At 40.9% G+C, this 27680-nt stretch overlaps 5 protein-coding genes and 1 long non-coding RNA gene across 11 annotated transcripts in view; 2 read left to right on the top strand and 4 right to left on the bottom strand.

The window, feature by feature from the left end:
• Positions 1-3341, bottom strand: part of sos2 (son of sevenless homolog 2 (Drosophila)) — a 40837-nt gene extending 37496 nt beyond the window's left edge. Inside the window, exon 1 of the mRNA XM_085442290.1 lies at positions 2403-3341. Coding sequence (XP_085298416.1) covers positions 2403-2486 — 84 coding nt within the window. The 5' untranslated portion in view covers positions 2487-3341. The remainder of the gene's footprint in view (positions 1-2402) is intronic.
• A 1342-nt stretch (positions 3342-4683) lies between these two features.
• On the bottom strand, positions 4684-11194 carry l2hgdh (L-2-hydroxyglutarate dehydrogenase). Its single transcript, XM_085441735.1, has 10 exons — positions 10989-11194; positions 9765-9880; positions 8230-8381; positions 7109-7240; positions 6863-7025; positions 6731-6765; positions 6481-6648; positions 5991-6148; positions 5763-5894; positions 4684-5673 (listed from the first exon to the last, which is right to left on the bottom strand). Exons 1-10 carry the CDS (start codon positions 11066-11068, stop codon positions 5478-5480), a joined length of 1332 nt encoding a protein of 443 aa, XP_085297861.1. The 5' UTR covers positions 11069-11194; the 3' UTR covers positions 4684-5477.
• Positions 11195-11237: 43 nt separating this feature from the next.
• Positions 11238-15933, top strand: dmac2l (distal membrane arm assembly component 2 like). Its single transcript, XM_085441738.1, has 5 exons — positions 11238-11332; positions 11406-11535; positions 13292-13500; positions 15095-15266; positions 15388-15933. Exons 2-5 carry the CDS (start codon positions 11441-11443, stop codon positions 15500-15502), a joined length of 591 nt encoding a protein of 196 aa, XP_085297864.1. The 5' UTR covers positions 11238-11332; positions 11406-11440; the 3' UTR covers positions 15503-15933.
• On the bottom strand, positions 15569-24498 carry cdkl1 (cyclin dependent kinase like 1 (CDC2 related kinase)). Its single transcript, XM_085441736.1, has 10 exons — positions 24031-24498; positions 22266-22456; positions 21220-21341; positions 19367-19439; positions 18942-19032; positions 18281-18481; positions 18075-18157; positions 17875-17931; positions 17618-17779; positions 15569-16440 (listed from the first exon to the last, which is right to left on the bottom strand). The coding sequence occupies exons 2-10, from the start codon at positions 22431-22433 to the stop codon at positions 16339-16341; spliced, it is 1059 nt and encodes a 352-aa protein (XP_085297862.1). The 5' UTR covers positions 22434-22456; positions 24031-24498; the 3' UTR covers positions 15569-16338.
• LOC146686108 (uncharacterized) lies at positions 21101-25194 on the top strand. Its single transcript, XR_014916764.1, has 2 exons — positions 21101-21278; positions 24517-25194. It is a non-coding gene; the product is annotated as an uncharacterized LOC146686108 (long non-coding RNA).
• map4k5 (mitogen-activated protein kinase kinase kinase kinase 5) overlaps positions 25039-27680 on the bottom strand; it is a 28300-nt gene continuing 25658 nt past the window's right edge. For all 6 annotated transcript variants that reach the window (XM_085441733.1, XM_085441732.1, XM_085441730.1 and 3 more), the window contains one exon: positions 25039-25996. In XM_085441733.1, coding sequence (XP_085297859.1) covers positions 25909-25996 — 88 coding nt within the window. In that variant the 3' untranslated portion in view covers positions 25039-25908. The remainder of the gene's footprint in view (positions 25997-27680) is intronic.

Genomic DNA, 27680 nt, shown 5'->3' on the forward strand with positions numbered 1-27680 from the left:
ACGCTATGCGTCGCCAGGTGTTTCATCGGATTTGAGGTGTTACCTCCTTTGACAGTATCACAGTATCAGCTTAAAGCACTTGTTGCAGGCTGCTGAGTTTGCATATTTTGCTGTGAAGTACAGCCAGACTTTTGACCGCTTCGCCTTGGGCATATTTAATCTGTAGCTCTGCTCTAAAAGAACGCACGTACCTGGACCCGCCTACTATCCTCGGAAACGTAAAATTATTGGCTAGAAGTGTATCACAGCTCAGGAAAAAAAAGCACCGAAATAAAGCACCGAAATGTGCGCTGCTTTTCGGTCTGGTTACTACCGTTTATGTCAGAACCGGTGCCATCATGGCACCGGACACCGGTACCCATCCCTAGTGGCAGGGCACGACAAATAATCTTGACAATAATTTTGGCCAAAATCATGCAGCTCTAGCCTTAATTCCAATAATGTGATGTCATGGTTATTTGTTAAGCCTCAGTAAATCCATCCATCTCATTTATGATCTACATATATCCAAAACCAACCACCACCTGGTGACACATCTCAGAACTAGCTCCCTGCTTGATAACAAACTTACGTCCCTGATCTGGCCTTTACAAGTTTTCTTTATTTATTTCATTCTAGAGGATGGAGTCATCCACCACAGCTCCTGGACAGCTGTTAAAAAAAACAAAAAAAAAAAACAGCGAGTCACAGTCAGTCAAAACCATAACAAACTTCTCTTGCGTCAATCTCTGACAGGCTCTCCCTCTGGCAGTTGTGCAGCAAGTTGAGACAATGACACTGTGGCATCGCGACAGACCACCTGCTTTCTCAGTTTCACCTGATTCATCACACCATTTCTGCAATACTGATCACTGACAAGAACAGGGCAGCGTTATTTATAAGCATGATGTTGCTACACAGCTAAATCCACAGACAGTAAACTCTATAGCCACAGTGCTGCTAAAACTAAAACATGTCCCAACAAAAAGCACATTAAATACAGGTTCAAGGCTTTTCTGTCAGATACTGAAAGCACGTAAAAAACAAAACAAAAAAAACTTTATAACACGACCAGTGATAAAGTTAAGCACAAAACCATCTTTCAACCTTGACAAATGGCTTGTTGTTGATATTTATTTTAAGAAAGGAATTATTTCAGTATTTCTATCAATGTTAAATTTCATTTTTCAGTGCGTCTGTTTTGTGTAAGGGGCTTAGTTTTAACTTGGAACCAAAGCACTCAAACACCAATAATGAATAGCAGGTTAGGTGAACCACAAGTCTCTAAAGGTCACCTAAATAAGCAATGCCATTTTCCATTCTGATGCAGCACAGTTTGCCTGTTTGGCCAGTGTATTTCTTATAATGGAAGAAGAAGAAGAAGAAGAAGAATCTAGTTTCTATTTTGAACTGTAACACAGGCTTTCTTGGGACTCTCCAGCCACATCAGAACACTAAAATTCATGAGTAGGTCTTGACGGGACGCTGTAAGTTTATACACACAGCCAGTTCAAAAGGAAACGCAGCATGCAGATCATTGTGCACCTTCCAGTTTCTAAACAGTTTGGCCTTGTGTGTAACCTTACAGAAAAGCAAGGCAAACAGTCCCCAGTGAAACAGAAAGAGCAGTGACAAATGCGTTTTTCTCCATTAGGAGTTGGTACCAGACTTTCATGACTCTGCAAGTCTGAGCAGAAGGGGTGAGGGGATGTGGAGGGGCCACAAAACAGAAAATAAACCTAGGAGAAGCCAAGATGATGCAAGAAAAAGGAAAGAACAGGGCAGTCAAAAAGGAACTGATACAGATGTGTCCTGCTGACCAAGGAAATTAAAATGCAAATGCTTCCTATTCCGAAGAATTCATTTTAAGTTTATAAGAGTCTAAGCTGCATTGCTTGGGAAAAAAAGGCAGATAAGTGTGACCAAAAGCACCCGAAAACAGCTACAGAAGCTCTTTGCTCAGCAATGATGATCTTTTGATGAAATGAGGAACAAATAAAGAAGGCAACACGACACTCAACTCAAGCTTCATTGGTATTCACCCTGGATCATGCAAGTCGTTAGCACACCCTCGAAACGACGAAAAACTCGTTACAAAGGAACAACTTCTTCAAAATCACTGTGGGAAGTCATTATGAGGAACTTGGGTGACGAGCATATTGAATAGGCACAGCAGAGACATGTCAACAGGCGCGGGATATCTCCAGAGGTCTGCAAAACACTAAATGCCTCACAAATAAGTATAGTGTTAATATAAACACTTTGAAGTTTTTGCTTCTGAGCCGACTCAAGTCAAGAAGTGTTACCAAAACTTTTGTTCTGGTAAAGATGCACAGATGAAACCAGTGTTCAAATCGGTCACCCCAATACGGGTGTTTTGATTTATAATAGTGCATAGAGAAAGCTGGTGGTCACAGTCGTACCTTTCGTAGAGCTTGCACGAAGAGGCCTCTCCATTTGTGACTATTCTCGTCACTTGAAAAGTCGTATATCTGCTGGGGCTGCATTGCTGAAGCGGCTCCTGGTGTTGCCGTGATCCGGGCTGAACCGTCAGCATCGGCCCCGGGTAAATTGTCCTTATGGGTGGGTCAGTCCCGGCTTTACAACGGTGAAACAACACAAACTGGCTCACTTAATAAAAAGCAGAGTAACTAAAGCAGAGTGTGAGTCCGAGGTCAAATCGTGCTAAACAGCGGAAAAAATATCTATTAAAAAAGATGGAAAAAAGCACATGTAGCAATAAAGTTAAGTCGCTAGCTTTGTGGCTATGTGGCCAGCCTGCTGCTCCTGTAAACACCCAGCAGCTGCTAACTGCTAATAAGAATGCTGCTAAGTGTAACACTTGCTGCTTGGCGTTTGCTTAAAAACTTTAAAGCAGGCACATTGAGCTCAATGTTGAGGCAAGACGTTGGAGCCGAGGTTGCTGCCAGCTAACTACAGCTACAAGTTATGTTACGTTGTTTACAGCCAAAACACCTGCACGCTAGCGTTAGCTGGCCGGCTAACGATTGCTACAGGCTGCTGGGGCTGGCCTCCGCTGCGAGTACTATGTTGTGGCACACGACCCGTTCAGCTCCAAACAAGGCACACTTTCTCCTGCGCTGCTTGCTCCGAATTCAGTCATCTTCCCCGCAGCAGATAAGGCGCTAAATCCCGCGTACACCTCCAAAGCAGCGGCCGGTCCGAGGCATATTTGCGAGCAGAGCCGCTGAAGAGCAGCCGAGGTGTTTTTGGTTCGTGAAGTCGAAGATGTTCGTACCAACTCCGCTGCCTGCCTACAGCTTCTGCTCGCTGCGCCGTGCGTCCCTGCGTAATTTCACATTTTATTGGACTGAAAAAAACAAGGCTGGACTTTTGTCTACACACAGAGTAGACTCTTAGCAGCGAAGAGTAGCGACACACAGGGATAGACAGCAGGAAATACAATAAAACTTCTTGACTTTCCCTTTGAAGTGTCGGCCACACTAAACACATTTCTAATTACGTTTTATATGACAAGGAGGCTGGATTAATGGGAAAAATGCGCTTAAATAAATATTATGAGTGAAAATATTTTTTTGAAAACTTATGTGCCCCATACATTGTCTTTGTTGCTGTGATTCAGCACATGAAAAAAAATGATTGACTTCATTTTTAATAATTAAATATTTAATATGTATTTAATTTATTTTGGCTCTTCCAGTATGTTGCCTCCTTGTATCCAAACTTTATAATTCATTGACTTAGCCATGGCACAGAAGGGCTGTAGTCGCCACAGTGGACCATCTCCCTAGCATCCTCCCCCTCAAACCTCTCCATGTCCTCCTCCACTACATCCATGAACTTCCTCCTGCTAGCTCCATCTTCAACATAATTTATCCAGTATATCCACTATCCCTCTCTTGTACGTGTTGCATCTTTAGAGCTATTTCTTGACATGAAGCCATACTGCTGCTTGGTGATCATCATCTCTGTCCTGGTATGGCTCATCAACTTTAGTCCTCTGTAGTTACAACAGTTTTACATATCTTCCTTGTTCTTCAAACAGTACAAGTACACTTCTCCGTTGCTCAGCCATCCAATCAGTCTCCGGGACTGTGTTAAACAGTGTGCTCTGGTTAATTGTGGTTCCCTAGGGTAATTAAATGTAAAATGGCAGGTAGAAACTTTCACTTCAGGCCCCTCTTTTGTGAAACCAGCTCCCAATTTGGAATAGGGAAGCTACTTTTAAGATTAGGTTTAAAACATCTCAGTATGTAATCATTAGTTATTATTAATCTATGGCATGTCTTTGTTCTGTCCTCTGACGCTCCCCCCCAACCAGGGGCTGAGGCTAATTCTGCCAGCGGTTTCTTCCTTTTTAAAAGTGAGTTTTTCCCTCCCACTGTTGCCAAGTGGTTGCTGATAGGGGACAGTATTAACCTTGCAATATAAAGCACCTTGAGGCAAATGTTTTTGGGATTTGGTGCTATATAAATAAAATGTAACTGAATTGGTTAAAAAGTCCACAACTCTCTCCATACCACCACTTCATCCTCTTCAGTGCAGTGAAAAATCAGCTTTAAACACAGCAAGGTTGTGTTTAAATATTCGAAGTTGTGGTCAATTCCCATATTAGTCATTATATTTAAATATAAAAGAATGTAGCCTACATCTTTAAAAAAAAAAAAAAAAAAAAATCCTCCAAAAAAACTAACCTAAAACAGAAACCACAAAAATGGCACATTTGTTTTCAAAAATATATATTTTAAAAATTACCTTAACATTCATTTGTCATAATCAATGTAATGACAGAGAGACAAACAGAACAGTTTTAGGAACATGTGCAGAGTTTGAAACAGATTCAAGAGAAATCACCAGCAGCTCCACAAAAAATATAAATTTGCCTTGATGAAAATATAAATAAGACAAAGACACTATTTAGTCATGATATAATTTAACAATCTTTGTTGCACAACTGTCAAATGGAGTAAGAAGAACCGATCTTTCTTGGTAAACCGTGTGGTACATGAAGACTTTCATAAGCCAACATCTAGATAAAAGCCTTCATGATGACACCGAAACTCTTCATTCATTTATAGCAGACTATACAGTCTTCAAACTCCTCTTTCATACAGGTTGAAAAATCACATTGAAAAATTAAAAAGAAATCGTTTGTACTGAAATGTAACCATTAGAGAGTCCTCGTTTAAATCTAAAGTGCACATTTACGCACAGTTGATGTACTTTGATATTATAATTTTAATGTTAGAAACTGATGATAATGCTATTGAAGTTACAAATGTAAAAAGCAGGTCATGGCAAACTTCATTTCTAGACAGAAATGTAGTGCACAAAATAAACTGTACTTTCATACGTGGTGGAGTAAACATACAACCTGAAGTAGCACCACGAAAATAAAAAAGTGTTAAAAACAAAACCGCAGCAGAGAAGTCACTTTATTCTGTTAAATTAAGGCCTGTCCTGTAATAAAGAAGTCATGACAGCTGGACTTTCTTTGGTTTTCTCTCCTCCCTCTGCTACAGCGTAAAGCGGTTCTCCACCTCATCTGCAATCATCTCAGCAATGGCGAGGGAGGAGGTGGCTGCCGGCGAAGGAGCGTTACGCACGTGGAGCACTCGACTGCCCACGTCTCCGACCCCGCCGTCAAACACAAAGTCATCCACGAGGTTTCCGTCGCGGTCGAGGGCCTGTGCTCGAACTCCCGTTGGACCCCTGGACAGGAAACAACCGGCGGTTACAGAAAACCGGTCCTAACATTTATCCTAATATTGTGTAACAAGCACCAAGAATGATTTCTCTACCTGATCACATCACTCAGGGAAAGTTCAGGGATGTACTTCTGCAGATTTTTAACCTGTGCACCAATGAAAAGTCCTCTATACATTTCTCCAACTCCGAATGTAATGTTCCTCATTATTAGCTTCTGAAGGCCTCTGCAGGTAAACAAAACAAAATAAAACACAAATTGGCATCACGCAGCTGTTACACTGTGACTGAAATTGTCACATCTTCCAGGACAGATTTGCTACCTGAACAAGAGCGCATCAGCAAAGTCTTGAGCACTGAAGTCGTACACTTTGTAACCCTCCCTTTTAAAGGCGAGGACAGCGTTGGGGCCGAGCCAAATACTTCCATCCATCCTCGGGGTAAAATGAACTCCGAGGAACGGAAAACGAGGGTCAGGAACCTAATGAGAGATTTTACAGAATGTATTAGAAAACACAGACATGTTAAACCTGCAACAAGTATTAAAACAACCCACAAATAATGTGGATGCAACCGTCAGAACTCTGCTTCAGAACTACTAAATTGGAATCGACAAGAAGTCATCTTTTTAAAATTCCCCTCAAAACATCTCCAGGCAGGAGGAAAAAGAAGTCCACATACTGTAACTCACTTATACTTTTTCACATATATCTGGGATGTTCTGCAATTGAGATTGCCAAAAAATGATTTAAACAAACAGAAAACACCTGCCTGTATATGTTTGTACCAGGAAAACATTTTCAGCAGACTTACAGGGTAAATATTTCCTTTGACCAGGTAATTCTTCTCAGGTTTCAAGACTAAATAATCTCCTCTGAACGGGACGATCCGTGGCTCCCGACTGCATCCAGATATCTGTGACAAACGGTCCGAGTACAGGCCCCCACAGGTCAGGACGTAACGGCACCGCAGCTCATTACCCTGTGAGAAAGTAATGATGCAAAAACTGTAAACAACAGAACACGATCTGACCATGTGATACCTTTGTTTTAACATGTCTTACTTTGTTATCTCTGACTGCAAGTGGATATTTCATTCCTGCAAATGGAATTTAAATAGGGAGTTGTGTTAGCTATACAATTTTTATGACAAGTTATGACTGTGTCAACACTGATGTGCACAACCAGCTTGTTACCTTCTGTGCTTCCTGATGGGCTCTCCTTGATCATGGAAATGTCATTGACCTCATATTCAGTTACCACAGTGCCACCTGCCTCCTTGAAGTCAGTACCATAACTGAGAGCCACCATCCTCCAATCGACAATGCCAGTGTAGGGCGAATCCAAGGCCATTATCCCCTGAAAAGACGAAATATCAAATATTACTCTGCATTAACACGTTTTTGTCCAAGTAAATGAGATGATGTTTGTTTTCTTTTCACCCTGCAGTAAGGCTCTCTGTCCCGGATGCCCTTGCCATCGACAATGGTGAGGTCACGCACATTGTTCTTCATGCCGCGCTCATATAAAGCCTTCAGTCTGGGAATCTCTTCCTGCTCCACAGCAACGATGAGCTGCATGGTTTAAGACAGAAACACATACTGTATACTTCACTATTACCAACTGAAAAGTTTCAGAGTACCAACAATCGCTAAAAAAACAAGCAGGCATCAAATCGTTGGTAACATACATGGTCCTCTTGTATTCTAAATAAATATAAGATTTTATTTTTTGCAATAAGAATTGGCGCTCAGTCCTTTTCTTTACTCTACGGGGCAATAAAAATTAACATCCAAGTCAAAGATCTTGATTTGGATTTAATCTTTAGGGGGAGACATCAAAGCTGTCTCCAAAACACTCCAAATATTTGATCCTTGCATTGGATTTCATTCAGCTACAGAGCTGACTTTAAGACCCGTGTCTGGGAATAAATATACATTTCAAAGATTTAAAAGCTAGTTCAAACTTCCATCCATCCTCCCATTCCACACTGCAAACTCCAGACAAAAAAAACCTCCAGAAAATCAATTTGAAGTAGGAACCTACCAGGACCTGCTGAGGTCACAGGTTAACCACTGCCACCTAGTTCAATTTTAGTTGCTTTTAGTCGTTATGCTGCCTCCTGCTGGATTAAGCTCACCATGAAATTAGTTCCAACTGTGGGTACCGACTTTTCCCCCACTGCTTTTAATCAATATGCAGTTTTATTTTTTCTATAAATTTCCTGACCTTGTCACCCATTTTTGCTTTACATTTCACAGTGGCTCCATAGCGTGGTGCTTAATAAGCAAGAAAATATCTGTTTTCTATCACAGATATCTGTTCTCACTGAGAACATATAGAACCAAGAGTACAAAACAATTAGCCCCTGGTAAAAATGGGTAACATTAATTAAACTGTGTAAATATGGATGAAGCTGAAAGGGAAGTAGGCTACTGTTAAATACAGTTAAACTAGTAGTATATTTCCTTCCCAACACTGTTGATAAATGTCTGCTGTAATTTCAGTCACTCAAGGTGGTCACTGAACTCTAAATCTATCAGCTTAACATACAGAGACAAACCTTTCCGCATCTCTTGTAAGGAAGTCCTTTCTTCTCACAGTACTCATAGGCTAAAGTGGCTCCTCGCACACACAGGCGAGCCTTCAGTGATCCCGGTGTGTAGTAGATCCCACTGTGAATGACTCCACTGTTATGCCCACTCTGGTGTAAAGCTGGTAGGTATGGACAAATTGAAGAACAATAAGAGAGAAGGGAGTATTAAGTCCTACGGAGTGATGGGGGGAAAAAAAACTGACTCAAATAATTTTTTTGTTTCGTTTATTTATCTGTTTAAATGTTGATCATTTTAATATGCAAAAGTTTTAATTAACTTTATTTAACTTTCTGTTTGGTAAATATTAGGGTACACTTAGGAGATTAGCATAGCATAAAAGAGTGGAAAACAGTAGTTAATAGTCAGGTGTGTTAATACAAAGCCACTATCTTCCCAGGAGTTGATGTCTCAACAAATTCTTTGGACTTTGGGCAAACAAGAACAAAGTGTGCATTATATTTGGCCACAGTGCACAGCGCCACGTTTGGGGAAACTCAGCATAACAGCGCAAACAACTCAAGCACAGTGGTGGAGGGCTGATGGTCTGGGTTTGTTTTGCAGCCACAGGACCTGGGCACAATCATTGAGACAACCATGAGCTCCTCTGTATACCAAAGTATTCTAGAGTCAAACGTGAGGCCATCTATCTGATAGCAAATGAGTCACGTAGGATTAAAATGATCCAATGCACAGCATCAAATCTACAACAGAAAGGCTGAAAAAGAAAAGAATCAACATGCTGCAATGGCCCAGTCCAAGTCCAGACCTCAACCTCACTGAAATACTGTGGTGGGACCTTAAAGCGGGGATTCTGTTAGGGTCCACTTGGGTCCCAGAGTCATCAGACAGTTAGCTGAGGGTCTGCCCACCTGCCTTTTTACAATGCATCAAATACGCATGCGTCCAGACGGCAGACTTAAAAGAAGTATAACAGGAATGACAAATCAGGCGTGGGTTCTCCAACTGTTGACTTCTGTGTCCACAACAGTAGAATCAGGCTTAAGAGAATAGTGCACAAACAAATGCCTGCTATCATCGATGAACTGAAGCACTGTTTTAAATAAGCGTGCAAAGTTTTACCACAATGATGTGAGAGACTGAAGTCACACAGGAAATTATTAATTTAAGTCATCGCTACAAACCATTATATCATGCATCTATATCTATATATATCTATATCATGCAAGTTTTTCACATGACTGCAAATGTAGTATAAATATCTTATATACTGATTGGGGTAAAGTGTTGTCATACATCCAAAATCCTGCAATAACTTCAGAAAATAGTGCCAGAGTATGTTTGCTGGTTTGTTACATTTTTACAATGTTTTGGCTCTGTTCTCCAGGACATTTGATTATTAATGAAACAGTAACTAAAGGGAAAGGGCTGTCAAGTTTAAGAGTGTCAGTGAGTGGGTCAAAAATGTAGAGATTTGTGGAGAACACAAATCTCTACATTAACATGTTGTTCCGTGTCTTTACATCCACAACACTCCACTCACAAAGCTCCTTTTCTTTCTCCAGGAGGACGAAACTGAGCGACGGGTGTCTCAGAATCAGCTCTCTGGCTGTGGCCAAGCCCACAATGCCAGCTCCCACCACAGCTATGTCATATGTGCTGAAAAAACAAAAAGCAAACAGACAGGACAAAATTTAAGGTGGCTATTAATAATCGACTAGCTGTACAGATTGAAAAGGTAGAAAACAAAGCAGGATATTTAGGTCAAAGTCCAGCCATGGATGAGAAAGAGACCTTTGACGCAGATCAGTCTGGAGACCTATGACACAGATGTTTGAGTTAAAGAGGTATTTGCAATTACAAATAGGATAGAAGAACCCTTCACCATATAGGCAAGCTAGAGCAAGCAAGGATCTGCAAGAACACAATGTTCACAAACATTTAAATCTTGTAACCAAGTGAGTAAATTTTGCGGCACTTTTGCAACAGCCAGACAAAATGTCTTAAATGTCCCACAAAACATTAAAGCAATAAATGCAACCAGAGATTAAATCAGGGACTATCACCAAATTGGTTAGAAAGTGTCAATGTTCAGAGATGAAACCTTGCTCGAGGGTTTCTATCATAACTAGAACAGAGTGCCAGGACCTGTACAAATGCGCACAGGTGTAAGTAGTTAAACCTGCCAAACATTTCACCTGTCAACCCGAGGGTTATCTCTGAAGAAGCTGAATTTAAGTAGGAAGGTTTCCCTTGCTCTTAATAATAATTAACTGTAATTTCCTATATTGCAGGGCTTCCTTAGTAAACTGGAGAGGGAGCGGTAAGCTGTGTGCAGCCTCTGAAAATACGGCAACTCTAACAACCGTCCTCCCTGCTGGACACTTATTAAGAAATCAAGGGAGCTTCTGAAAGTTTAAAATGACTTAGTGAAATGTGAATGGAGCGCAGATGACTGGAAAGGCAGACAGATGTTTTGTGTGAGTAAACAACGTGGTGTGAGGACCTAGCTCATGCAGAGGGTACAGATGTTGTTGAATCTATATCTTGGGGAGTTGGGTGTCCTTGGCAGTGACTAGGACACCTGTGCTGGATTTCACTGACAGCTCAGTGAAAGTTGCATATTTGGGCAGGCTCGTCTGCACATTTTCCTACCTATCTGTACGCATTAAAGAAACTAGCACCCCACCACTACTTCTTCTCTCACATATAACTGAACAAGCTCACACTTATGCACAAGTCATTGTCTTTGTGGTGTCAGCCTCACCCGTGTAGCTGTCTGCTTTGAATATCCTTTAACAGTCCACCAGCAGCCTTAAAGGACGCCCCGCTCAGGATCCGGATCATTGTCACAGCGTTTAATAGCAGCTCAAATTAGCTTCTTCATTGTATAAAAGCCAGGAGCGACTTTCCTTAGCTCCTAGTGTTCGTGTTTCCTCCTCTCGCTCCCGTACGTAGAGCCGCTAACGTTCCGCTCTGACGTAAGCGCGTCCAGCCAATTGGATACCGCGTTTTTTTTATTCGTGATACTTGGTTAAGGTTAAAGGTTAGAGCTATGATGGCTGCGCTCTGAATGTAAACAGTAGTGTTTGTCAGTTGTCCTTTGCTTGTGGGAGGACAGGTGAGAGACGGGATTGTTTATGTGTCGCAGTCCTGCGCTGTTTGTCGGTGAGAGCCAGCAGAGGAGATAACTCCCAGTGCGCAGTTTGGCTTTCAGATATGAGACTGTTGTCGCAGGCGGTGAAGTTTGCGGTGACTCACCCGGAGAGGAGCCGCAGACACTTCTGGGGCTGGCTCAATGCCGTTTTCAACAAGTGAGGCACCTTTTTATTAACTCACCTCCACCTTAACAATACATCACTATACGAAAGTCTTGAGCCATACTTTTCTTTTTCTGGACATTAGCTGCTTTTTCTCTCATTTTGAACCCAGTCCTTGTACCTATATTCAGAGACTTAACCCTGACCTATGAGTCAGACAAACATAAAACAGGCATTTAACTCAAGGAATGAACCAGTTTTGTCAACACATAACAAAAAACTTGGCAAACACCCCTTTAAAACGTGTCTTTAGGCACTTTGCTACTAGCAGCCTGTAATTTGTTCCTGTTTCTGTAGCTGAATGTATGAAAAATGCTAAATATAATACAGTTTGATAGGCATAAAATAGGATTTTCACACCAACAAGATGATTCCCAAAGAGAGATTAGCTTAAAACTTCTTATATCTCAGCGTGGTGTGTCATTAAAATTGGAAACTGGACATGTTGAGTACAAAATAACAAGTGAAAAGCCACTACAGCTTCTACAGCAGACAAACCTATCTGAAAGTGATGTCCTTAAGAAATATAAAAGAAAAAGAATCCAGGTAAGACTTGACACAGGACCTGAGAGATGCACCTGGATCTTCTGTTGATCGATCTAGTCTTCACTGAGGCCTCATTGGAAATGGCCTCGGTTGAAGTATGGCTATAAAGAAGCCGTTCTTAAGAAAGAAAGAAAAAGCGTGATGTATGCTAAATCATACAAGAACCTGACCAAAAGTCAGTGACAACAGGTCTGATGGAGTGATTCATCAATATGTACTGAAGGGGTCAGAAGAAGGAAACAATAGTGAGTATCAACAGCCATCTGTAATGCACGGTTGAGGCTTTGTCATGGTTTGGAGCTGTGTTTCAGACAACGGTGTTGGGATCTTGTCAAAATTGATGGAATTATGAACGCAGAAGAGCAAAAGTCAGTTTTTGATCCACCATGCAATACCATTTAGAAAGGATCTGACTGCCAATGGCTTCATCTTAAACACATCGTCCATCCAGTAAAAGCATAGCTGGGTAGAAATGGACACAATGGGTCAGCTACAGTATTATTTTTTTCCCTAAACAAAGAAAAGAAAGCCCACATTGAAACATATCCATTTATCTAAGATCATATAAACAAAGTCTAAACAAACACTTAAACAGAAAAGCTATTTCTAGGCCTGTATTTATAAATTAATTTTCACTTTTGTTTCATTTACAGAGATTTTTGCTTGTAACTGTTTAGTAAAGATGAGGAATTACAGTCCAGTGGCGCTTAAAATAATTTTTTTCATGTTAAATAAAGTAGAATAGAATAGAATAGAATTCAACTTTATTGTCATTGCACATGCACAGGTACAGGGCAACGAAATGCAGTTTGCATCCATCCAGAAGTGCTTTAGTGATATAGATATATTACAATATATATTAGCAATAATATAGATATGTAAGTATATTACAGAAATGGGTCTATTATGTTATAATGTACACGGTATGAAGTATGTTGTGAATATTCTATAACTATAAGTATGTACAGGCTGTAGTGAGTACAAGCTATGTACAGGCTATGAACTGACAACATGTTTGTTTTTGTAAACCGTTGATGATTAGTTCAGGTTTTAACATTTCCCCTAGTGGGGAAGTTGTCAATAGGACTTTTGACTTTTGTCTCTTGACACTTCTTCCATTTCTGCACCCAACAAATGTGACCCGTCACATTTCATCACATATCAGCATGTGCAGTACTTTGACTGTTTGTTGATCTTCACTCAGGGTGGACTATGAAAGGATAAAAGCTGTGGGCCCAGACCGAGCAGCAGCAGAGTGGTTGCTGAGATGTGGTGCTAAAGTGCGCTTCCAGGGTTTTGATCGCTGGCATCTCGACTACAACGCATTGCCAACTGGGTCTCTGGGCAGATACAAGATCCAGGCGATTGACGCCACTGAATCCTGCATCATGTACAAAGGGTTTGACTACCTGGGTCAGTGTGGAGAACATCATGTTCTTGTTCTAGACTCATTGACGTCTTCACCTAATGATCGCGGATGTTGTCTCAGATATATTTAAGTGTACAGTCACACACCTGGTGAGGCTGTTGTCTTTTTAATTAACAGAAAAAATGTTCATGGGGAGGAAAACATTGATGAATTAATATTGTGTTTAATGGCTGATCTCATATCACAGAAGAAAGAAAAAAAATCCATATTCTTAGATTCAGAGGGTTCGTCGTCTGCACTTAAATATCTTTTGGATGCCTTTTGGATAAGTACTTTGTTAACCTCAGATATACATGCAGTTGTAGTCAGAAGTTTACATCCATGGACGTGAATCTCACAATTATTTTGAGCTTTTAATGATTCCTTTGAACTGTGCAGATGTCATTAAAGATGTGCAGCATACACAAATGTACAAATTTGAATTTACTTCAAACTTTGGGTCAGAAGAATACATACAGGCTCAAATATATACATACAGCCTTACAGATTTAAGGTTAAGTTGAACAATTTGGAAGTAATCTTAAGATATTCCATCCACTTTCCAGCTTAATGTCCGTGTCGTCTGACCATTAAAGGTTTCTCCAGAAAGCATTTAGCTTGTCCATGTTAGGTGCTGCAATTCTTCAAAGTATTGATCAATCCAATGAGTGCTGGTAAACAAATCCTTGTTGTGGTCGATCATGATCACTAATGAGAAGTTAATAGGCCCTGTCAAGTTAAAAGACATTGTAGAACCTTCAGCGTACTTATTAAAAGATTTAGGGGAATGCGTATATATATAGTTTTGAGTGTATACATCTTCAGCCCTGTATGGATTAGAAAAAAATCAAAAGCAAATTCAAATCTATGCACCCAGTTTTTGTTTTTAAAGTGATTAAAATGTGTGCTGTGCAATCATTCCACCCTGGAAAAAGAACTGGTCAAAGAAATCATTAAAAAAAACAAAACAAATTTAACTTTAAAAATAAAGTTATATATGTCTCGTATATAATATAACAAATTAAAAGCAACATTGCAACAAAAATATGTTACAAAACTGACAGACTGTGAACTTTAATAAGGGACGCTTTGATCAACAAGGACAGAACTCAATATTCTGTACTTCCAGCTTCATAATGATCTTGTTGACCTAATGATGGCACTGGGGGAACAGAACATAAGTCATTAGGACTTATGTTCTGTTAACATCAGTAAATCCAGATGTTGACCTATGTTAACATAGGTTATTTCCCTTTGAACTCGCTTTGGATTAACATAGTAAAGAGTGTGTTTAAATTAAAAATTAAAGCCAAGTTCAGAAAGTGTAAATTTTGCATTAGCTTCGACCTCGACGGTTGACCTGAAAGCGATTCCCTTCCGTGGTGTTAACAAGAAAGGCGAGGGGAAAGTGCATCTCTCTTAGACTAATTATCTAAAAGTGACGCAAGTGTCCGGGATATTTTACACCAAGCAGGCACGCACGCTTTCTCTGACCTTGCTGGCTGCTGAACTCCAGTATATATATATTTAAAGGAGAGCATGCCTGAGTCCCTTTTCCTAAACGTGCTGATGCCATTTTTTTAACGTTGATTTTTCTAGATGGTTTGAAACATTTGGAAGAAGTCAAGTTCAATAAGTGTATCTACATTGAAGATGCCTGTCTGGAGAGGCTGACCTCCATAGAGAACCTGCAGGAGAGCTTGTACATGATGGAGGTGGTGTCGTGTGGAAATGTGACTGATAAGGGTATTATCGCCCTGCACAAACTCAGGTCAGTGTTTATTGTTTGCTCCAAAGGAAACAAATTTAAAGTACTGCTTGTTTTAATGGTGCTTTTTAAAAAAAAAACAATCTTATAACGAATGAAGTAATTAGGCGATGCTTCCTCTCAGGAAACTGGAGTATCTGTTTCTCAGTGATCTTCCCGGAATCAAAGACAGACAGACAACAGTTGACAGGCTGCAAACTGCACTTCCACATCTGGAAATACAGCTGGACCTGGACTGATCGTGTGAATGGCACACAGCACAACATCCATTATTCTTAGGTTTTGAGGGTTTTTTGTCGCGAGAAGGTGTGGCGTAATCATTCACAGAGTTGTCATTTCGTCAGTCCAACAAAGAGTCAAATGAAATCGCTGGTGACACTAGTTCACTGTGATATTTATTCAAAGTAACTCCATATGTGTGTACATAGAGAAAGCAATTGAAAAGGTTTATTTTAAGAGTAATTTACATCTTCTTTTTAGATTATTTTGGCATTCATCATTAAATATCTGAGGACAAACAGATGGCTGAAAACATCCTTAGCACCAATATTCCAGAGACGTTGAGTACAGTGCGACTGCTGCTAATAAATGTTTGTGAAAGTGGGATAAAGGATGTTTAATGTCTGTATTTACTCCTAATGTCAATAAATAAGATTTTCTGAAACGGTCACGAGCAGTTTAACTTCATGTCCTGCATTATAACTTACTAAAATAACAAACAAGTTGCTCTTATAAAGCCCGTTATTATATAAAAATACATTTGGCAAACCAGGCAAGGCAGTACATTGGAGTTTTTCCTTCAGTCTACTGTGCAGCTACGAGCGGAGCAGCTCACTGCTTCTTGTCTCTATACAAAATCAGCCTGAAACGACGGCGACATACATAAACCAACATGACCTGCTGGGAGTAGTGCATAGACTGACATCAACGAGAGAGATACTAGAGACACCTCATGTGATACACCTCATAAAAAGTGGTTGGAGCTTCATTAAATGTGTTTAAAAAGTGCTACTGGAGTATGCGTCACGTTACTGAGCTCTTGGTGGTGGTTGGACTCGGATCAGGACCAGCGGGATTAGATGTTCGGTAGGTGATAGTTGAATTTGCGCAGGTTGTTGTAGTACCTCTTATTGTCCAGAGCTGGAAAGAAGCTGCTGCTGGTCAACTGTGGCAAATACTGTAGAGCACAAAAATCAGTAAAAACAAGTTTACAAGGGCATTTTTTTAAAGATCGATGAGTTTTACAACCTGAGGTTTGGACTCTGACTGGGTCTCTTTTTCAGAGAGTCTGTTGTGGATTTGCTGCCGTGATTATGATCATTGTCCTGTTGCATGACCGGTTTGACCAGTCGGACAGATGGCCTCGCATTTAATTCTAGAAAACCCCGGAAAACAATTCACGGTCGACTCTATAGCTGTAAGGTTCTTCGAGTGCAAAACAAACCCAGATCTTCACTCCTCCACCACCGTGCTCGACTGTTGGTGTGAGGTGTTTTACTGACACACTGTGTTTGGTTTTTACCAAATGTGGTGCTTATGGCCAAACAAAGTGGAACTTTGGTCTGATCTGTCCAAATGGTATTGTTCCAGAAATCTTGTCATCTGTTTAGTTGCAACGTTGGAAGCTGAAGCTGTGCTAACATGTCCTTTTTAGAGAGAAGAGGCTTTCCTTCCAAACAAGCCACACTTGTTCAGTCTTTTTCACATTCAACATGCTAACTGAGATGTAGCTCTTGTTTTGTTTTTTAGTTTCTCTGAGCATTGCATGATTTGACCTTAGGATGAATTTGCTGGGATGTCCACTTCTGGGAACATTTTGGTTTTGTGTTAACACACACCTGCATGCTACAGTCCTGCAAACTGCCAAAAACCTCTGCTTGTATGGAGTCGGTGACCCTCGTTGATGATCATTAGATAAGTGCACTTTATTAGCAACACTTGACTGCTACTTACCCTCTATGATGGAGAATTGGGGACAAATTAAGAACAAAAATATTGATCATTTTGAGAATAAAGTTGAATTGTGGCGATTGCAGATGTTCTTTCGGGACAAACTGTCATGTTATGTTTTGTAGTTCATCGATGTTGTATTTACCTAAATTTCAGACCTCGGGACCTGATTATCTTTTATTATATCCTGATATATAATAAGTAGTATAAGTGGTATAAGTAGTCATCTATTAATAACATATAAGAAGTAGTTTTTGATTTGTAACTTTTAAGTGCTCGTTTTAATAGTATGAGCCGATATAACCACTGACAATTCTGTATTCAAGTTAAAACACAACCAGTTTGGCACCAGTTATCCCAAATATGGTACGTCATCTTTATCATTGGAACAGAAGGCTGCTCACCCCGGGGGGAATGTGTCTGCGAGGTAAACGTGTCCTTTTGTTGCCGGAGCGGTCCTGCTGTCGAGATGTGCTCTCGTTTCTTTCTCTCAGGCTGTCGAAGTACGGATGCTGGAGGAGCTGCTCACAGGTCAGCCGCTCAGACGGGTCCATCCGCAGACAGCCCTGCACCATCACGTGTGGACAGAGCACCAGAATTTGTCAGTTTTGTAAAACAGCAGCAGGAAGAACTGCAAACATTAAAATAAAAACAACTTCACCTTCATCAGGCTCAGAGTTTGATGTGAGAGGTTTGGATACTTTTGCTCCAAAGATTCCTGCAGAAACCGAAGAGCAAAAGGACTTTTTGAAAAGACAGTCACAAGTTTAGATATTTCTTTTTGTTCATTTATTATTTCAGTGAAATGATCTTTATTCGGCCTTTTCTGACTGAAATAAAGGAAGCAAAACTCGTCGTCACCATCTGTTGTGGCTCTGGAATGGATACTCCACAGAAGAACTGGTTGTTGCTGAAGACCTGCTGGTGTCGAGGAATCAGATCTCCTGGAACATAATCACACAGCGAATAGCGAGTATAACGCATTATACCTCACCAATAAAATTAGGGAAAAAATCGCTATTTTCTCCGAAAATGTAAAGGCATTTTACGCAGGAGGCTGATCTTACCGAGGGTCTTTATGATCAGGTACAGCTGGTCCATGTCCGACTTCCCGGGCCACAGAGGCGTCCCCGAGAGGAGCTCAGCAAACAGGCAACCGATTGCCCACACGTCCACCGGGGGGCCGTACTGAGTGTCTCCCACCAGCAGTTCAGGGGCGCGATACCAGCGGGTCGCAACGTAGTCGGTGTAGTAGTCACACGGACCAGCTGCCAAACACAGAAATGCACAAAATCCAACATCATTTCAACTATCAGTGAAAACACACATAGTTTCTGCAAAGACTCATTCAGTGAGTAATCCTGGAGCTGCAAACATCATTTAGCCGTTTTCCTGTAATTCAATAAAGCGAATGTTGTCAAAATTTAACCCAGAAAGAGACACTTTGCTCTTTTTCATTGTGTGACACTGAACTGAATATCTTAAGTTTGTTGTTGGGGATTTCTGTTGGTTTTCAGGGAATCATTTCTGAATGAGGGATTAAAACAAATATTAGTAACAAGCCTTGAACTCTTCTATGTGAATCTGAAGCACTGAAACTATCCAGCAAGTACTTAACCAAGTTTAGGGTAACATTCATTAAGTTGTAAATATGAATATGCACTTGTAATGGTAACAGTGACCACTAAGGGGCACTGTCAACACTGTTGCAGCTGCTGATGAACTTACTGAGTATCCTGGCAAAGCCAAAGTCACAGAGTTTGATGACTTGATGCTTGGTGATGAGAATATTCTCCGGCTTGACGTCTCTGTGGATGCACTGCAGAGACAGTACAGTAGAGTTACACCACTCTATGAACTTAACCACATGCTTTCTGATGGGAGTAGAAAGAGATTGTAGACTTCAAGCCACATTGTTATACGGGGGCCGTTCTAGCGTTTGTTGTGTCTTGGTGATACATTAACTGCTGGTCAGCCACGGGAAAGGAATTCTTGTAAAAAAAAAAGAGCCATAAAGCAGAGTGTTTGTTGGGTGGTGGAGGAGGGAGGAGGGTAGTAAGGAATTGAAAAACAAAGCAGAGGGGAAGGTTTGACAACTGGGAAATACGCTACGTGAGGAGTCAGGTGGGAGAAGCGAGCGTGACGTCACTTACATTCTGTTTGTGGCAGAAGTTGACGGCCTGAAGCGTCTGCCAGGTTATACTTTTAACAAGATGCTCTGGGACGCTGTAGGACAAGGAGGAAATCAGTTAACTGATAGACAGAAACTTATTCGAGCTTGAAGGGTATTTGTTGATCTTGGAAAAGATTCTTAGAACAAAATGGGGTTTACTGGAAAATTTCCAAACACGTGATGACATTGTCAGAGACTGAGCTTGGAGCTTCACGCTTGCCTGCCTTTCTTAATGTAAGGCCTTTTATTGGAGGGAACAAGCTTCCTGATACACTATCAACAAGCCCAAGTGATGCCAAAAAAACAGACATTAAGATTTCTGCCATGTTTACTAGATTTAGTATTTATATTGTTTATATTTTGTATCGTTATATTGTTTTGGGTCTGTGTGGTGGTGAACAAAAATATAAAACCCCTGGTTTGGTAAAAAAAAAAGTCTGGGATCAGTAAAATCTGTAAGATGCATGCTCTGGGGGTCATCAATGTCTGTGCAAAACTTTCAGTGTGGTCCGTAAAGTCATTGATGAGGTGGGGTGTGAAGGTGGTAGACCAGGGGTGCCCAATCCCAGTCCATGCATCTCTACTCCAACACAGCGGAATCAAATGGTTTGATTACCTCTTCAGCATGCCATCAAGTTTGGCAAAGGCCTGATAACAAGCCATTCACTTGATTCAGGTGTGTCGGAACAAGGTGCATCCAAAAGCTGCAGGACAGTAGCTCTCAAGGACTGGGATTGGGCACCCCTGTGGTAGACTGACCAGCAAACAGACATCCCTGGAGTGGTGCTGCTAAAGAGGCCAGTCATACAGTATATGGATAAAAGGCTACCTACACTTTATGCCTACGGGAGCTGCTGGGTCATGGAAACCCATGTCACGAAGCTCCCGGCACTCAGCTTTTGTGCTGATGTTAATGCCACAGAAGGTTTGGAGCTTTGCAGTTAGTGAATAAGAAGAATGTTAGCATCCTTCATGCATTCAGCGACACTCCTCTGTAACGTTGCGTGATCTGACACTTTGCAGCCGAGTTGCTGTGGATTCCAAGCACTTTGTGGAATCTTGGAATATCTATGAGGAAAGAAATTTCACAAACTGACTCGCTTTTTGTACCCGATGAAGGTCAGTAAGACCATAATGTTGTGATTTGATAAAATAATGGTTTGTGAGACAGTTTTGGGAGGAGCTTGGAATAGAAGTCGCGTAGCTCGTCACGGTTCATTTAGCAAAACACAAAAAAATACATTTGTTCTGTTTTCTGCTCTGTTTTGTTTCATTTCTAGTTTTCTTTTGCCGCTCTGTGGCTGAAGATGACAGTCAGTAATGGCCAGCCATTTCTTTCTTGAGGCACAATGTTCAACAACTGAGGCTTTGTTGGTCAAGGGGCCGCTATCTACCAGTGTTGCTGGGGAAATGGCTAATTCGAGCCTTGTGACTGGCGATTTATAACAATCTCAGCCCCTTTCTATCTATTTTGTTGTCTCTTCTTTTGAACCCGTCTGTGGCCTGAAGGCTATAGGCCAGGACTAGAGGAGGGCGGGGGGACTGGAGAGCCAAAACACTCCCTATAAAATGTGGCTCCCTTCCAGCAAAGCATTCTGGGAGGGCATCACTGTAAGCATACCACAGAAAGCCAGTCAGTCTCCCAGGAGATGAGCGTTGTGCCCATCAGAGCTGGACAAAGCGGCATACATGTTATATAAATGAAGTTTGGAGATAGCCGAAAGCCAGGTGTTTGCAATGCTGTTCTTTAAACATGTGCAGTTACAAAGCAACTACCAAGTAAATGCATGCATCTCTTTCTTTCAGGGAGGTTTTGTGGGGAGACACACCCACCCTCTGGGATGGCGGTCCAGCTCGTTGAGGACGGTGTGATCGCAGTACTCGAAGACCAGGTGAAGCTTCCGTTTGCGTCGAAACACTTCGATCAGATTCACCAGGTTGGAGTGTTTCAGTTGCTGCACAGACAGAAAACAGAAATCCCAAACAGACATTACAAGCAGAATCTGCTGCACAGAGGAGTGGCTCATCAGTCTCTGTCTGTATCTCAAACACACTAAACTGTTAAGAGAGGGTAATAAACATGCTGTTGCCCCTGACAACCTGTCCTATTTACGAGCTCCTGATGTCCAGCAGGCCTCCAGCGCTCCCACCCACTGCATGACTAATTAAACCACCAACAAACGCATCGGTACATCTTTGATAAATATGTACATCGTTAACAAAACACATGACTTGACCACAACTGAGCCTAAGCTTCCAATTTACAGCCTAAGAAAGATATTCAACTCGTGCCAGAGGCTTTTTTAAAAGATAACTCAATGTTCACAGACATGTCACACTGCAACTGAAATACTGGAGTCAGCTCTGACCCTGCAGGGTTTTGCCTTCATTTGATTACAGCCCTCTAAACCTTTTCTCAAGTTTGCTGGTTTGAAAGCGAAGTGTTTCCCCTCTGTCGGCAGAATTAATTGCACCGTGTCCCTCCCGCTGGCTGCACAGGAGGAGGAATGCTTTACATTTCCTTGCATTAAAAACAAGATTTAAATCCTCTAAAGACTGAGTTAAAGTTTCAAAACAACAGTTTGGCTGAGAGTTATGATAAAAACTTGATTTGTAAAGTAAAAAAATGTGAATGTTTTACGCTTCCTGCTAATAATTTTATCCTGATGAGTTTTTTATTTGATAAATGTAACTTCGTAAGTCATATATTTCGTTCTTAGTCACATAATTTTATCTTGCAACTCTGCATTAAGAAGACCAGTTTTGTAAAGCAGACTTTAGCATTACATGCCTCTTTTATTCATTTATCATTTTGATGTTTTTCTCTCGCAACTTCTGTACTAATTTGCAAGCTTCTGTCAGACAGGCTGCGTCTTTACCTTGAGCATCCTGATCTCCCTCAGTGCAATTTTTTTAATGATGGGATTATCCTCTGACTCGACAAACTTCTTGATGGCGACGATCTGGCCCGTGTCTTTGTTTCTGCACTTGAAGACGACTCCGTACGAGCCCTCTCCAATCTTTCCAATCTTCTCGTACTTCTCCATACTGAGGAGGAAGCAGTGCTCCTCTGAAAGGAGACAAAACAAAAACTTTACAAGCAGCAGTGGCAGCCTGAAAACAGACAAAGAGGAAAAGAAAGGAAGAAGGGGGCTTTACTTGATAATCTACTGCTTTTATGAATGGTTTACACAAGCCAAGCTGCAAAAATTAGCTTTTTTAAAAACAAACAAACATGTTTTTGCAGCAATAAAAAGTATGAGCAACTTTTGACCCGTCAAAAGCATGCCTGCATGCAAGCTCGTTTTACAGGGATGAAAATGTTAGGGTAACTTCCTAAATGGCCCTGCACAAAGAGGGAACGTTACACCCATCTCCCAGCAGATTGCGTAACAAAAACATTTGCAATGCAAAGTATATTCGGTCATTTCCCTGAGGGGGACACAAAGATAAGACTAATAACATGGTGAGGAGAATATCAAAGTGCTGCACTGAAAAATTTGAATGCATTTCAAAGGGGGAAATACCACCTCTGATTAAAATATAACCTCTAAGTATAACGCCTGATATTTATGATTAAAAGCTGTTATTATGGTCCAGATATCTGAATGAAAGGTGACTCCTGAAGTAAGCAAACATAATTTAATATTTATGAGAAAAGAAGTACAGAAATGTCCACTTGGAATGGCCACACATTATTACATCACTTGCTGACTTCATGTATACACACAAATGACATCTTAATTATTATCTTTTTGTGTGCATTTACATCCTGAGCCACAAATCGGGAGATTATCTTTAATTTATTTGCACCTCAGTCCTTCTGTGCAGCTCCGTGCAACCTACACAAATACTCTGCAGTGGATGGATGTAGTAGTGAGGGGCCTTTAGTGAGAATCATCTGCTTCTGAATGGGAATAAGATGATGACAGATATGATCAACTTCAGAAGAAAAAGGATGGCCACACTAGCTATATCTATCCTGGGACAGTAAGTTGATGTGGTGGAGGAGTGCAAGCACCTGGGAGTCCCATCATCAGACAGCAGACTGAACTAGAAGACCAACACAGAGGCTGTATTCAAGAAGGGTGTGAACAGGGTCTATTTCCTGAGGAAGATGAAGATCCTATTTATCAGTCAGTTGTAGCAAGCACAGCTACAGCTGACTGAATAATCTCATCAAAAGAGGCTGGCTCTGTGATTGGCTGCAAACTGGAAGCACCTTTGAAGCTGTGGTGGAGAGCAAGTCCCTGAACAAACTTCTATTGATCATGGATAACATGGATATTTTGATAGAGGCATCTGTCAGATAACATGATTGTTATTATCAACTATTCATCATTACTTCAACTGCTATAACAAAATAATGTCCCAAATAATGGATAAATACAGCACTTCCCATTTCATCTCTTTACACCTGCCTTCTGTAGTGCCTGGACACTGTATAATTTATTAGAAACAAAAAAACCAAAATTGCTAAATTGATGCCTCGAGAAGGTGCAACTATTTTTTTTTTTTTTTTTTTTAAATACCCATGCTACTTTATTTTAACATGGAAATAAAGTGTTTCTGTAAAGCCTATGGACGAATAATCCTGACCATTAAAGTAGAATAACCCAAAATAAATCACATTTATAAACTTACTGTCCGTAAAATGCTCGCAGATGTTTCTTTAAGAGGAAATCCAAATTCAGGAGGACCCTTTTCTTCCTCCAAACAACATCAGCCTGCGAGGTAGACGATCACAGAACAACTACTCCTGCAGCTCCAGCGAGCTCCTGTTTTTAATCCGTAAAGGTGGTTAAATGAAACCTACATCCGGTCGCGCTTTTCAAAATAAAGTGACCCAACTGTAACTGCATTTTTTTCTTCATTTTTAATGCTGTCACTTCTTTAACATTATCATCATTAATATCCCTTGACTGTGCTTCACTTGCACACCTGTTAAAAATTAAGTATGAAAAGCATTTTATCTTAAAACAAACTCAAATCTTTAACTCCTATTTTGATGAATCAGCTGCGTGTTTAATTTTGGAAGTAAGATCACATGACTTCCGGTGCTGCCCACTGAATAAGTCTCCCTGAACAACAACTTAACACTTCTGCTTTTTTCCACCCTTGTGTCCATAGGAACCACTGACTCCACCCCCCACCTCCAGAGGAAAAGGGAAAGCAGGACTCCTGTGGATTATCACACCTGAGAGAGTTACCTTTGTCAGGCTGTTTACCTACAAACGTCATTATCGTCATGCCTGACTCATTTCAGTCTAACAGGAGAGCTCAACCACTGACACATGGGAAACATTTTAGGGTTGTTTTCTCACACATCTGAGTCCATGTTTACCCGACCATCAAAAACCCTTAAACCACATCAGCCTGATATCATCCAGTACGTAACACTGAGCTGCAAATTTAGTCTGGTCTCACTGCGACCAACTAGCCCAGGGAGTCACATCAGACTGAAAGCAGAACGAAAAAAAGAGGAATAATGGAAACTAAAACTCACCATCACCTGCTCTCCCTAACAAGAGATTATCTCACGACACAAGAATAACCCACAGCTCGTTCTCATGTTAACAACAGCTTTTATTATAAAAACAGTACACATTAAGCAAAGGGAATGCAGAGATGTTAATAAAACCTAGCAGTCCCTCATTTTGTCTTTTTATTTTAAATAAAAATGTACAAAAGTGCTTACATGGTGCAAATAATGATAAGTAAAGGGTCTATAAAAGAGGGGGGGGTAAAGAAAAATAAAAACAAAAGCATGTACAGTATATCCAATTTCTAAAAAAAAAATAAAATAAATGCAGCAGAGCAGGAGATGCAACTATATTACAGAGCAGTAAAAATAACCGAAAGCTGCTTAGGTAGTTAATTTTAACACAGCAGACCGCTCCGTCACCGTGTATAAATCCAACATACCCTCTTACGGAAGATGAGGTTAATAAATATTGCTTAAATAACCCACAGCACTTGTGAGTTTCTGTTTCAACTGATCTATTATTCTCACTACAGAGCTTGTAAAATCTCCTCTCAAGCTTACTAAGGTTTGCCACTGGCAGTAATTATGAGTGACAGACAATAACACAACAAATCTCCCATGGTTTCCTAATACAATCACAATTCTTGTGAATTTTAATGGCACTTTTGTAATAATACCGCTAGATAATTTGTTTGTAACTCAGTCCACAGAACAGGAAAGTGAGGAAAACGCTAAGTAATGATGATTATTCAAGCTTTTTACTGCTTCTCCTCCTGCTCGTAACAGTCCTCGCATTGTTTGAGATGACGGAGGCTACAGTTAACGTCTTGCTGGTGAAAGGCTACGTATGAATCCGAACTGACCAGGCTCCTCTTTTACTGACCTGCAGATCCCGTGATCAGTAACAAAAGCTCCCAAAAACGCTTTTAAACCGGACAATTCTCGTAACAGAAACGCAGGTCTAAGAGTGTCATTTTCTCCCAAAAGTGAGGCCTCTTATCCACTTTTCAAAGACCTGGCGAGTCACTGGCTGAGGATCAGTAACTGTTCTCATGACCTGCTAAAATATAGAGGTTGCTCAGGGCCGTGGGGTTGTCGGTCGGTCGACTCTCTAAGACCACCACCCTGCAACAGAAACACAGGAACAGCAGTTTGTAAGAAAAACATAATATCCTGTTTCTTTACACAACAGTCATTTAATGCAAGGAAGCCATTTTTCCCCCACTCGCTTTGCTTTTACTGGAAATCCCTGCTGCTCTCTTGATTTTCCACTTCGATCACTTCCTCTCGTCTACACAGCTCTGACAACAACGTGTCTTCCCGGTAATTACTTTTCCAAAAACCCCTACAACACGATCCAGGTGTTTCAACTAAACCCTCATTCCCTCATCATCTAAAATCCTGGAAGATTCTTCTTATCACTCGTTGTTTTCCCCACACATAATCTGATCAAAAAGGTCTAAAGCCCTGATTTACATTTGTTGGGAATCTATATAAAGCCTACAACGTAACCTACATAAGTGGTTGACGTTGCTAGCATTTATGCTGGTGCATTACGTGTTCATTACCACGTGGTTGTGTCCTGGTGTTTTATATGTGGTGTCAGTCATGATAGAAATAAAATGCAGGGACTTTTTCATATTCATGTTTGTTCCTGGAGTTCTACATTCCTTGACTTCCTGATGTCGTTTCAGGAATTTGCTGACATTTGTGAGTCCTTACTTTAATGCTATGATTATTATTTCTCATATTAAGGGGGTGACCGTTATTCTGTCACTAATAAATCAAAAACTGTGGCGAAACAGCACAGGAGGAATTGATTGTGCTGATCAGGCAAATCACAATTACATTGACCTGAGATGGACATGAGATTATGCCGTAAGATTTCAGAAGGGTTATAGTGTAGCTAGACGTAGATTCCCCAGTGAAGCATTAATCTTATGTTACTGTATTGTTTTTTTAAATTGATAAAAATGGGTAAAATTGATGTTTTTAGTGATGAAAATTATGCATATTTTATGTGTAACACTCAAAGATCAGTTTGAAAAATGCAGAGAAACAACGAGAAGACAGCTGGTTGACTTCGTTCACCCACAGCTTTGATCAGATTATTGACAGTCTGATAAAAAAAAAAAAAAGAAAAGAAAAAAGGCTGAACTGCACTGAAACTGACATTAGCGACGTGTTGCATAATGTTCGTGGTTTCAGTGTGCAGAGTCATGCATGTTAAGTAATCAACAGTCAGATGACGGCCAGATCAGGACGGCAGTGGGTGCATCTTCAGATGCCATCGGCCTTGTGGCGGTGACAGCTGAGCGGAGAAGCTGCAGTCTATACTGCCCGTTCCATCAGATGAAATTACAGAGGCGCGGAGAGACACTCAAACCAGGCTGGCAGTGCCCAGGCGGCGGTGAATAAAACATGGCGGGCTGGGCAGCAGAGAGTGGCCTCGCTCTGGTGCCACAAGTCGGGGCGGCTCCATCAGGAGTCACCGCTCAACGAGAGGTGCTGCTGGGAGATCGTCCTCCAGTTTGAGCATGCTCTGTTTGACTGAGTCTAAAAATCACATCCTGCTTCATCTGCAGCTGAGAGCAGTCACCACAGAGAGCGCAATCGTAATTTACTACAGTGTTACCTAAAAGTAAATCAATAAGACGATTTGATGAGGGACAACCAAAGTAACACACTTGAAAGTAAATGTCTGAGTGCAGTGACAGATGAGAATTGTCTGCTCAAAACGTTATGGGTGAGGAGGTTGTTTGGTGGTTCTCAGGTAATGGAAAAACACACCTGAGGGATAACGGTCATA

This window comes from Copadichromis virginalis, linkage group LG19, assembly GCF_057382275.1.
Source record: "Copadichromis virginalis isolate Kocher_CV1m ecotype Utaka linkage group LG19, C_Virginalis_male_GT1.1, whole genome shotgun sequence".
In the NCBI taxonomy this organism is placed as follows: Eukaryota; Metazoa; Chordata; class Actinopteri; order Cichliformes; family Cichlidae; genus Copadichromis; species Copadichromis virginalis.

Coding starts and splice junctions, on each gene's coding strand:
- l2hgdh (XM_085441735.1), bottom strand. CDS start 11,068: ATGATCCGGATCCTGAGCGGGGCGTCCTTTAAGGCTGCTGGTGGACTG. Junction 6,149..6,480: donor TCAAAGGAAATATTTACCCT/GTAAGTCTGCTG, acceptor ATCTCTCATTAG/GTTCCTGACCCTCGTTTTCC. Junction 5,895..5,990: donor GCTGATGCGCTCTTGTTCAG/GTAGCAAATCTG, acceptor GTTTACCTGCAG/AGGCCTTCAGAAGCTAATAA.
- dmac2l (XM_085441738.1), top strand. CDS start 11,441: ATGAGACTGTTGTCGCAGGCGGTGAAGTTTGCGGTGACTCACCCGGAG. Junction 13,501..15,094: donor CAAAGGGTTTGACTACCTGG/GTCAGTGTGGAG, acceptor TGATTTTTCTAG/ATGGTTTGAAACATTTGGAA. Junction 15,267..15,387: donor ATCGCCCTGCACAAACTCAG/GTCAGTGTTTAT, acceptor GCTTCCTCTCAG/GAAACTGGAGTATCTGTTTC.
- cdkl1 (XM_085441736.1), bottom strand. CDS start 22,433: ATGGAGAAGTACGAGAAGATTGGAAAGATTGGAGAGGGCTCGTACGGA. Junction 17,932..18,074: donor TTCCAGAGCCACAACAGATG/GTGACGACGAGT, acceptor CGGTTTCTGCAG/GAATCTTTGGAGCAAAAGTA. Junction 17,780..17,874: donor AAACTCTGAGCCTGATGAAG/GTGAAGTTGTTT, acceptor GTGATGGTGCAG/GGCTGTCTGCGGATGGACCC.